Genomic DNA, 12536 nt, shown 5'->3' with positions numbered 1-12536 from the left:
TCACTTCCGTCTTGAACAGGTTTCACTGTATAATCATCATCATCATTATTATCATCACCATTATCATCAACATCATCATCATATGATTGACTGTTATTCATAGTTTATTTCATTCCGTTCAATTCTTACAGCAAACTGTATTTATTTATCCTAATTCCATTACCATAATTCCTGAATATAGACGTTACACACAATAGGGATTTCCTCAAATCCCATGTCACTACTTAATTCACGAAACTTCTTTTTTCAGGACCCCTCTCCAAAACCAGAAAAGAAAACAACACCGCCTAAACCCAAGATGACTCTAAAGCCTTCTCCAGTGTCCAAATCCAAAGCGACAAGTTCAAGACATTCTTCGGCCACATCATCTCCAGCATCTAAAACTAAAGCGACAACACCAAAGCCTTCTGCATCTATTTCACCATCATCTACTTCTCCAGTGTCTGCTTCGCCAGTGCCTATGTCTCCAGCATCTGATGCACCCAGCACCCCAGCAACACAGAGCCCAAGGAATTCATCTGGTCGTACAGTGCCACCAAAAACATTTCCAAAGATAAAGGTATGTATTTCTGAAACCATTGACGTAGAATTTATCTTAATTTTGGCTTTACAAAGGAATTGTTACTAAGCTCATGTAGCAATCTCCCCTTAAACTGTACATGTAGAAGTTGACAAAAAAAAATAGTTGCTCATACTACATGTAAGGCTACAAAACTCGCACAGTTACCACAAAATCAATTCCCTTTTCTACAGAGTAAAGCCCATTTACACACTTGAGACCTTTTGTGTGTGTGTGTGTGTGTGTGTGTGTGTGTGTGTGCGCGCGCGCGCGCGCGCGCGTGCGTGCGTGCGTGCGTGTGTGTTTTTTTTTTTTAATAGAGGTTTTACTGTATTTATAATTAGCTATTTATTTATTTATTTGTAAATTTATTTATTCACTGGTTCCCAGCGAAATTAGTATTAAATTGTTACAAAACTAACATAATTCAATTTGAATCCTGTCCAAATTCAACCTCGCAAATTTCAAGCACAATAATTAACAATAGATCCCTATTAGAAACAACAACAACAACTAAATTTCTTGACTTAAAAATCGATAATTTGTTAAACTGGAAAAATCATATTAAAGAAATTACCCCCAAACTAAATTCAGCATGTTTTGCTATTAGATCTATACACAAGATAGTAAATATCAATATCTCAAAAACAATATAATTTGCATACTTTCACTCGGTAATGAGTTTTGGAATAATGTTCTGGAGAAATTCCACAGATAGTAACAATATATTACTATTACAAAAAAAAATTAGAATAATAGTAGGTGTCAAATCTAGGGAATTGTGTAGGACTATTTAAAAAAAAACTACAAATAATGCCCATGGCTTGTCAGTATATTTTTTCATTAATAATCTTCCTCGTATGTAATGATGAAAACTTTGTAACTAATTCAACAGTTCATGGCATAAATACACCTCAAAAAAGTGACTTTCATACTCCATCAGCAAGTCTATTGTGCTATCAAAAGGAGTGCGTTATATGGCAGTAAATATTTTTAATAGCCTCCCTATCAATATAAAAAATGAAACTCAAAACATAAGATTATTTAGGGCCAAATTAAAGAAGTACCTAATTTATCACACCTTCTATTCTGTAGTTGAATTCATGACATTCAATAATGCTTCATGAAATTGATACTAAAACTTTGTGTTGTACTAGTAGACTATATTGTAAACCTCGTCTGTATATATTTTAACTAGACTGTGACAAAAATTAAGACTTTATAACAGTATTAAGTTTTTTGACTTGTTCCATATTCTAGCCGTGAAGCAATGTATGAATACCATGGAATGTTAATAAATACAAAACAATACAATTCATCTATTTATTTGTTTGTTTATGAGATGATATCTGTTCTGGAATGATGTGATTTTCCTTGACTTAGGTGTCCTCTGTAAGGCTCCAGAAACTACCAGCCAATAAATTACCTTTTAACAAATCGAAGAAAACAGAATCTTCAGAAGATGGAGAACTGGAAATAGGAATGTTACCTCCAATGTGGAGCCCCAATGATAGTCCTTACCTGAAGAAGTCCTCAACTGGATCCCAATCAGTTACTGCTGTCAGCTGGTCTTCAAAGTGAGTACTTTATTATCATTTGTTGAACATATAGCTGTTTAATTTATTTTAAGGTTTTATTTTATTGAGGAAATTCAATTCTATGGCTTGATTTGGTTTGTCTACTCCTAATTTATTTCCGATTTTAATAGTAAGTGGAATAAAAATGTAAACTTATTGACAACATTATAATATGAGCTTTAGCTTTTCCATTATTTGAAATATAATGAAAAGTATTGTAATTTAAATACAGGTATTCAGCATCCATGATATTAAAAAAGTAGCTTTGACGTTCTGTCTGTCTGTCTGTGGCTGAAGCTAGTGCGTGGTCTTCCATCCAGGCAGCTCGGTTCGATACCTGGCCAGGTCTAGTTGAAATTTGTGGAGGCAAAACAGATGCAAAGGGTTTTTCTCGAAGTTCTTTCGTTTTCCTCTGTCATCCAAGCAAAATTACATCTCCTCATTTCATATATTATTATCTGTAGTAGTTAAAAGTAGGCTAGAGTGACGTCTTGGAGGTAGTATGGGTTTCCAGTGCTCATATAGAGGGTGTCCCAACAAGAACGCCAGATTGAATAATGTGAATAAGTACAACAACAGATAACAGAGCAGAGAGCAGTGCTGCAAATCCAAAAATAACAAGACATTGTTGGGACATTGCGCCATTGTCTCCTAGTTATAAATTAATGGTTGAGCAGAATTTGGAGCCGGGCCCCCTGGCTTATAAGCCCAGTGCTCTACACTGTGCCATCATAGAGGACATCAGTGGATATACATTCACTATATCAAAATGCTTGTATACGTTCTTGGAGTCATTTTTGAAAAATATTCGAATTTATTCTGACTCATCCTGTATATAAAATTAACGCTAAACTGGAGAATTCCCACGGTATCTTTGAATTGTGAAATTTAAGTAAATACACTATCAACATTGCTCTGCCGTGAGTATTATCCAGTTGTTCGCTAAACTGGAGAATTCCCACGGTATCTTTGAATTGTGCTGTTACGTTTAGCACCAAATTTAAGTAAATACACTATCAACATTGCTCTGCCGTGAGTATTATCCAGTTGTTCGCTAAACTGGAGAATTCCCACGGTATCTTTGAATTGTGCCGTTACGTTTAGCACCAAATTTAAGTAAATACACTATCAACATTGCTCTGCCGTGGGTATTATCCAGTTGTTCGCTAAACTGGAGAATTCCCACGGTATCTTTGAATTGTGCCGTTACGTTTAGCACCAAATTTAAGTAAATACACAATCTTTCCAACATAAGAACACGACGTTGGTGTGTGGCGTCGTTGGAGGGAGAAATTTGTTTATTTTCTCTCTCTACCTCCTTCGTTCTGAACATTACTGAGAGATAGCACCACTGTTAGCTACAAGATATATTTGTGCAAATATATTGAAGTAGATTACGTGACTTATTACGTGACTTAGATGAGAGTCTCGGGACAAAACAGTTTTGCTATATTTCGTTTTTTATTAAATGTTAAGCACAGGAACGCCGTTTCGTAATTTTATTTAAGAAACAAGCCAAACAAATTATCTTTGCATCAAAAACGGATGCTCCCTGGACCAAATTATCGTATTTTATAATTGTTTGAATGCAACAGAAGCCAGAAGTCTTGCACTTGACTAATGCAGTGAATTATTTGAGAATATAGTCGCGAATTTTACTACCACCATTTCGATTGTGTTTTGTTTGGCACGGCTCGGTACGGCCCGGTGACTAGTGGCCAGCGAGTAACGTCGACTATCAACATTGCTCTGCCGTGGATATTATCCAGTTGTTCCAAAATTAATTATAATTATTATTTTTACTCTGAAGAACATTAGAATATTTGAAGCTGTTACACAACAGTGGCTTGTGAACAAAATTAGATTGTACTACTATATAAGGTGGGTCGAAAGTTGCTTTCTCCAATATTTGTTCTTAGGTTTCATTCTTGTTCACATATACACATTTTATAACTTGAATAAACGAATAGTCGGTGTAATAAGTGGTGTGTTGAGAAACCATGTTCGTGTGTCAACTGTTTTTTGATGTCTTATCTTGAAAACAGTCCTTGTTTTGCCGAAATGCAGTTATATGGCAACAGGATTCAGCACCACCTTATTTCGGTGTAGGAGTGAGGGACTTCTTGAACTAGCAATCCCATGAATGGAATTTTTCATCCAATTTCTCTCATACACACTTTCCATTTATGCAGTCTGTTTGCCCTGCCATGTGTGAGTAATGTTTTCTGCTTTCCATCGTGGCACAACAGAATGACCACCCAGATCATGTGACCTGACACCACATGATTTTTCGCTGTGGGGTATCCTGAAAAATGATGCTTCGAGAGATAATCGAGAACAGTCATTCATGAAAATCGATAAAAATCGTGAGTTTTGTTCTGACATCTGTAAATCATTGTCTAAACTTTGTGAGTTGTGTATTGAGAAACAGGGCCTCCATTTTGAACAAAATCTGTAAAGGAATGTGTAAAGGTAAAGGTATCCCCGTAACATGCCATGAAGGCACTTGGGGGGGCATGGAGGTAGAGCCCCATGCTTTCCGTGACCTCGGCAGTAGAATGAGGTGGTGTGGTCGGCACCACGCTCTGACTGCCTTTTACCCCTGGGAAAGACCCGGTACTCAATTTTGTAGGAGGCTGAGTGAACCTCGGGGCCGTTCTGAAAGTTTGGCAAAAGAAAAAATCCTGTCACCACCTGGGATCGAACCCCGGACCTTCCAGTCCATAGCCAGCTACTCTACCAACTGAGCTACCCGGCCGCCAAAGGAATGTGTAGTCAAATGTAAATTGAATGTAATTAAATGTAAGGCAGTGTTTGGGGAAAGCGACTTTTGGCCCACCTTGTATATCTGACAGTTCTTTGAATCACTTTAGAGAGTCACTTAGAAACCTTATTTGATTCCAGTGTTTCTTTATTGTGCTGTTTGTACTAGAAACAAAAGCCCACATGTCTGTAGAAATCATCTAGATTTTCAGAGGTTTCACTTTCATCATATTCCCTCAACGTGGATTGAAACATTCCACAAAACTTGACAAAATCGGTTTTTCTAGAAAGTACACCATACACTTTTCGTTTTTACTTGTGTTTCACTTTTTTTTTTTTTTTTATCATAACTAAGTCTTAATAATGTTGCCTATTCACACTACCAAGTGATTTGAGAGAATTATTGACATGTTTAACATTTTCAATGTGTGTTTTTTATTAGCACATTAAGATATCCCAGATTTCCGCTTCCTCTGTGCCTCATGAATCACAGTTATCAAAAGTGGGGTGATGGAAAACATTCCCAATCTCACAATCATCCATCTACTCTCTTTCCAGCTAAAGATTGAAGTAAATGTAAATAAATGCACGTGGCATAATGGTTCCTGATTGGCTATTGGACGCACAACGCCTCCAAACTAATGCTTGTCATCTTCTTCCTCATATTAAAATAGTTCCTTCTAAAATAATAAAATGCATAATATACATGGAATACGAGGGAATTAAACATGCTTATAAGAACACTTTCTTACGATTTAAACAACATTTTTATATTAGTAGTTTGACATTGCGTGTTAAATTATTGTAACGTGTATTATGGCAATGCGCATGCGTAATAGACATTAAATCCCTCCCCAAGATAACTTGCAGCTTCACAGAGCACATCAGCACAACTGGTTATATAACACAGTGCGAGATTCAGTGTTGTCAACCTCAAATAAATTTCTGTAGAATTAAAGAAATTCTCCACTCTGCAAAGAATAACATTTAATCACGAATCTACAGAAAATGAAAATCCACTATTCCCAGTAGAGAAATAATAAATATTAACCCTCTGTGAGCATTTTACGGGTTAGTTCAATGACTATGTTGAAATGTCTGCAATATATCAGACGGTGGCTGCCCTGTGTGCTCACTTGCTGAAAATAATGCGCCCTGGTGGCTGCTTTGGTAGCTAGCTTGCGATTGTGGAGTAATACATTTCGGTTTTGTTTACGTCTACTTCAATCTCTAGTTGGATATAGTTTAGTTATTAATCATATAGAGTACGTTTTTTAAATAATCAGTATGCACACTGTTGAAAACACATTTTCATGAAGTCATTCTTAAATTCAGCAAGAATTCATCAGTGATCATCAGAAGCATTTTTAAGTCCATCATTACTCATAGACACTCTTCTTAAATTCATTGATGCCCGTGAGAACTTTTTAAGTACTTATCGAAAATGTTTTTAAATTCATCAGTATTGGAACCATTTTAAATTAAACATTGTTCATCAGAGCTATTTTTAAATCCATGAGTACTCTTCATAACTGTCTTAAAGTTGCTAGTAAAAATTATTGATGGTCATTGGACTCGTTGAATTTTAAAAATGATGCATGTCATGTATTGTAGATGTGAGGTTTGTTGCTGGTTGCTCATGAAGGATGCTGTTGACATAATTAAGTTAATAAGAAATTATGGATTTTTTTTTTCGTCAAAAAGTTAAGCTGTTTATCGAAATCATAAGTGGGTTCTGAAATTGAAGACGTATGCCTATTTTTTATTTTATTTAATTACTTTGAAAGAACAATATGTTTGATCAAAAACCAGAATTAATTTAATATTATTATTTCAAAAAAACTGGTAGTTAGAATTTATAAACCAGTTATATTACCAGTTGTTCTGTATGGTTGTGAAACTTGGACTCTCACTTTGAGAGAGGAACAGAGAATAAGGTGTGTAGGAAAATATTTGGGGCTAAGCAGTATGAAGTTACAGGAGAATGGAGAAAGTTACGTAACGCAGAACTGCATGTATTGTTTTCTTCATCTGACATCATTCATTCATTCATTCATTATTAGCACTACAGCCCATGAAGGGCCTGGGCTTCCTTAATCAATAGAAACCATTCATCTCTATCTTGAGCCTATTGTCTCCATCTCTTGCATCCAACTCTCCGCAGATCATCCTCCACATCCTGAAGCCACCTCAGCCTTGGTCTTCCTTTCTTCCTTAATCCTCCTGGGTGTCCATATAATGCCCGTTTAGGTAATTGGCCTTCTGGCATACGTTCAAGATGTCCCAACCATATAAGTTTGCCTTTCTTAATGAAGGAAACTATACTCGGTTCTCCATACAGTTCCATTAGTACTTTATTTGTTCTACTTCTAAACTGACCATTTTCAAATTGGGGACCATATATCTTTCTCAGGACTTTTCTTTCCCAAACTGCTAGCATATTTTCATTATTTATTGTTAAAACCCAAGCTTCGCTAGCATATGTAACCACTGGTATTAGAATAGTTTTATAAATTATTTTCTTTGCAGCTCTGGATAATGAACCGAGTTTAAATAGTTTTCCAAGCCCAAACAGGCACCTATTACCTGCCATTATTCTTGTCTTTGTTTCTGACGATATATCATTCATATGACATAATTAGGAATATTAAATCCAAACATTTGAGATGGACAGGACATGTAGCACGTATTGGTGAATCTAGAAATGCATATAGAGTGTTAGTTGGAAGACCTGAGAAGAAAAGACCTTTTGGCAGGCTGAGTCGTCGATGGGAGGATAATATTAAAATGTATTTGAGGGAAGTATGATGGTAGGGACTGGATTAATCTTGCTCAGCACTGATGGCGGGCTTATGTGAGGCCGGCAATGAACCTCCGGGTTCTATAAAAGTCATTTTTAAGTAGGTAAGTAATGTCTAGGGATCCTATTTGTTCATGAGTAAAAATCTTAAATTTCGATATAAAAGTTCGATTAATTTCGTTTTTTTTTTTAACTTAGTTATTTAACGACGCTGTATCATCTACTTGGTTAATTAGCCTCGATGGGAGTAGTGATAGTGAGATATTTGGCGAGATGATGCTGGGGATCCGTTGTAGACTACCTGACATTCCCCTTACAGTTGGGGAAAGTGTCGGGGGGGGGGGACCCAACCAGGTAATCAGCCCAAGCGGGGATCGAACCCATGCCCGAGCGCACCTCCAGATCAGCAGGCAAGTGCCTTAGCCAACTGAAAGATATAACTTTTTGACTCTTGTCCTGCAAATACATTACTGAATATAACTACAGAGAGTAGAGTTCTGTATCAGCAAGGGATTCTTAAACATCGTGCATTTTAGCGAAACTTACAGTTACTTGGAGTTATTTTCGATAGTAAGTTAACGTGTAGCAACCATTTGAAAGACATTTCCGAAAAAGCTCGTAAAAGATTCTCCCTTCTAAAAAGACTAGCAGGAAAGAAATGGGGATGCTCTAGGAATACTTTGAACACTACATACAAAATGTGTATATAGCCAGTGCTGACATACTGCGGAGAAATTTTAATTACTTCACCTTTCATAAACGAAATAGAATATGTACAAACCCAAGCTCTCAGACTCATTACTGGTGGAATCAAAACAACTCCAATAGATTTTATGAGATTCCTCACTAATATTAACAGCATCAAAATGACAATAGAAGAAAAAGCACTGATTCAATATGAAAAACTTATCAGATTACCAGGAAACAATTGGCATTCATACAGCCCTCTCTGTAGATTGAAAACTCAAAAAAGTTTTATATCCATTGTTCAAGAATTAAAACAGAAAATCAATATCCCGAACTTAAAAGAAAACTTACAAATTAAACCAAACCCTTTAACTCTATTAAATATAGAATATAATCTAAATTTAACAGAAGAAATACTGAAATAATGAAACAATTGTCTTTAGAGACAATTAATATTAGGTACCCTCTACAAAACTGGCTTCATTTATACACCGACGGATCCTTGATCTCCAGAGAACAAGGTGCTGGTGCAGGTGTTACGTGCTGTCTCTTCTCACTTTATAGACCTCTTGGATACGGAACAACAAGTTTTGATGGTGAAATCATTGCAATAAGTGAATGTCTCAGGAATCTTCTATGCCACATCAATAAATTTAAGAATGTAGTTATATTGTTAGACTCCAAAGCAGCTATTCTATCAATAGTCTCTAAACACACATCTTCATCTCAAACAGCAGAAATAACTAAAATGCTCTGTCAATTAATATCACTCAATAAAAGAATTGTATTCCAATGGATACCATCCCATTGTGGAATCCTGGGAAACGAGAATGCGGATGCTTTAGCAAAGAAGGGCAGCACTGCTACTTACAGACCTGTTACTAAATCTACGTATTACTCTGTGAAAAGATTTTTATTAAATCTACATACTTAGACTTCAACAAACAAAATTTGATAACACAATCTCAAGGGAAAAAATGGAACTCTCTGCATCATAATCCACAGTTAATTCCAGATTTACCACGAAAATCGTCTGTAGCTGCATTTAGATTGGCAACAGGCCATGATTGTTTGACCAAACACCTGCATAGAATTGGAATATATCAGTCCCCTAACTGCCCACTGTGCAACCCAAACCAAGAAATGGATTCGGAACACCTCAAAATCTGTGCTTCAGTGGCTGGTCGTGATAATATCTTTGAAAAATATTGGAGTGCAAGAGGTCAAATGACTTTATTGTCAAACGCCTGGTATTAGAAAACAACAACAACAGTTTTATATCGGCACTTATCTGTTTAGAGAAAATTGTGTGACAGTTTTCTAATATACAGTCCTGCATTTACTAATTTCATTAGAGTGTGAGAAAACAGTCATGTAGTTGGCTATTAAACCACTAGATGTATGAGACTAAACTTAGAGCTCCAGTAAACATGGATGGGGAATTTAGACATGTTGTGAGAGCTAAGCTTTCAAGCCACGAATACAAATTAAGAAAACCTTCAGATCTAAAAAAAATGAAATGTGAAAAAAAAAATTATTATTGTTTTTAGCATGCATTTATTCGAAATAAGTGTTTTTGAAATAAATTTTTATTCAACTTTTTTTTTTACGAAATTTAAATTTAAAGTGCCCAAAAGATTTACTTATAGGAGGTCACATTGTTCCAATTAGATAGTCAAATTTTCTTTAAATTTATGATTATCTTCTGTTTTGCACTTATTTACACTAGACGCTCTCTAATCCGGCCCCTCGCTAATTCGCCCATCAGTAATCTAGCCTCCTCCTAGTGTACTTCCTGTCACTTCTACTGTAACAGTTTTCTGGGAAATTTGCACTGATGCCATATATTATATTGTGTTACTTATACACGCACTGGGCATATGTGGAATGTTATAGTTTCGCTTTAATATAATATGATAATATTTATTGTTAACAACATATATAACAGTTACAGTGTACCACCAGATTTCTGAGTTTCAATTTAGAAGTGGAAGTGGAGTGATTTGCACAGCTTATAACATTAAATTTAATGGCATCTTTAAGCACTCTCTGTAATTCAGCACTCTCGCTAATCTAGAATTCCCCTGTGGAAGGAATGGTCGGATTAACAAAAGCATACTGTATGTACTAAATTTTTAATTCAATATTCAAACCCTATTTCATTACAGAATTTCAAAACTAATGTTCAAACAATATTTCGAGTGAGTTTATTTTTAAATATAAATAAAATAGAATGTTCTGTGATGGCTATTAGTTCATATTATTCACAACAACATGGAAGTAGAGCACTGCAATTAAAATTTTTTGCTCACTTGTATTTGTTCAAAGATCTCACATTCGAGGTCATTTCCTTTGAGAGAAGAACATTTTCATGAAGCCATTCTTAAATTCAGCAGGAATTCATCAGAAGCATTTTTAAATCGAGCATTAGCTGTTCCTTCTTATACCTGCACCCCCCTCCAAACTGTACACACAAGAAAATAAAATATTAAATAAAGTATGTAAGGGAATATATAATATAGCCATACAGATGTTCGACAAGTTTCAGTATATTTTAGTGGTATTGTTACGATATTTTCAACTAATTACTAATTGAGGCTAAATAAGGAATGTTGGTTTGTATTAAGAAGTCAGGGGGAGTGGCACAGTACAGATCATTCCATTGTGCATGTTGTAGTATAGCAACTAGCGGTGAAGAAAACATTTATCTTCTGCTCTCATTAGCTTGTTAATGTGCCAATTGATATAAACAGGAATAAAAATGAAATGTAAACACTTAGTATAGACTTTCGAAATATAGATTACTGGTGCAAACTTTCAATAATAAAATTTGTCACTTTGTGTTGAAAGTCATTAGTCGAACGTTTGTGAGATGGACAGTAGCATCTTTCCCTTCACTGTTGGTAGAGTGTGTTACAATCGATGACCAGTGTCATGTAATGTTTCTTTTGTGAGAACCCTACACTGTCTGTTTTGTTTCTTAAGCTGAACACTTTTCCCATTGCCTGAAATTTATTATAAAGATTATGGATTGTTGTACGCGAGTCCACACCTGTGGAGTAACGGTTAGCGCGTCTGGCCGCGAAACCAGGTGGCCCGGGTTCGATTCCCGGTCGGGGCAAGTTACCTGGTTGAGGTTTTTTCCGGGGTTTTCCCTCAACCCAATATGAGCAAATGCTGGGTAACTTCCGGTGCTGGATCCCGGACTCATTTTCACCGGCATTATCACCTTCATCTCATTCAGACGCTAAATAACCTAAGCTGTTGATAAAGCATCGTAAAATAACCTACTAAAATAAAAAATGTTGTACATGACGGAAATTTTTACATCCAGGAATCATTTTTCAAACGACCTTCGTATTTGGCTAGGAGACTGGGTTAACACATATGAATCAAATATATTACACGTTATCAATAGTAAATATTTGATTAGCCATTATACAGTTTACACTTTTTCATATCACTTTAAATGCACAAGAAAACACCGTATAATGCTTGTAGTTTGTTCCGTGTTACTTGCCAGTCATTTGAAGACTGATTCATTGAGTCAGGACGAACATGTGCATGCTTGCAGCATCGCCTTTTTCGGCCCACTGTTCCTCACCACGAGTGTGTCAGCAGCACACCCCGTCACTGCTGTCCACACATCATCCGATCACTCTTTACAAATGGTGAATTTATGTGATACTAATTGCATACATCTACTCAAATCATAGTTTGTTTATAATTTAAATCAGAATTACTACTTTTTGGAGTTTATTTGATAAAAATGCCTTTTGTGTTCATACAAAAGAAAACGAAACTGTGTTTTCTAATGTGGATGCACAGTAAAAACTTTCATTTATGCCTTTTGAATGATCTAAAGAAAATGAACTGTGAACAGGAGTGCCATTTGCAACGTGGTGCAAGACTTGAATTGTTACAGAACATTTAAAATAAATATGTGCCATCTGGATGTTGCCAGTCTGTAATGTGATTGTTGCTAGTAAAGAAAGCAGAAGAGTTATCTATTTAGATTTCTTTCCATGAATAATAATATATTGTCATAAAATCATCCGAAGTGTATTTATATAATCACTAGTTGGTATGCAAAGGTGTTTTAAAATGTAAGGAATGATTTTTTCTGTTTTAAAACAGATGAATGCAGTCT

The 12536-nt window shown here is 35.8% G+C and overlaps 1 protein-coding gene across 2 annotated transcripts in view; it reads left to right on the top strand.

The window, feature by feature from the left end:
* The window catches only part of LOC138704641 (uncharacterized), an 83319-nt gene that overhangs the window by 21357 nt on the left and 49426 nt on the right, over window positions 1-12536 (top strand). For both annotated transcript variants that reach the window (XM_069832729.1, XM_069832728.1), the window contains exons 6-7: window positions 251-559; window positions 1943-2136. In XM_069832729.1, coding sequence (XP_069688830.1) covers window positions 251-559; window positions 1943-2136 — 503 coding nt within the window. The remainder of the gene's footprint in view (window positions 1-250; window positions 560-1942; window positions 2137-12536) is intronic.

The sequence above is a fragment of the Periplaneta americana genome, chromosome 8 (genome assembly GCF_040183065.1).
Source record: "Periplaneta americana isolate PAMFEO1 chromosome 8, P.americana_PAMFEO1_priV1, whole genome shotgun sequence".
NCBI classification, from domain to species: domain Eukaryota; kingdom Metazoa; phylum Arthropoda; class Insecta; order Blattodea; family Blattidae; genus Periplaneta; species Periplaneta americana.
The sequence above is the reverse complement of the archived record's forward strand: the minus strand, read 5'-3'. Positions and strand labels throughout refer to the sequence as shown.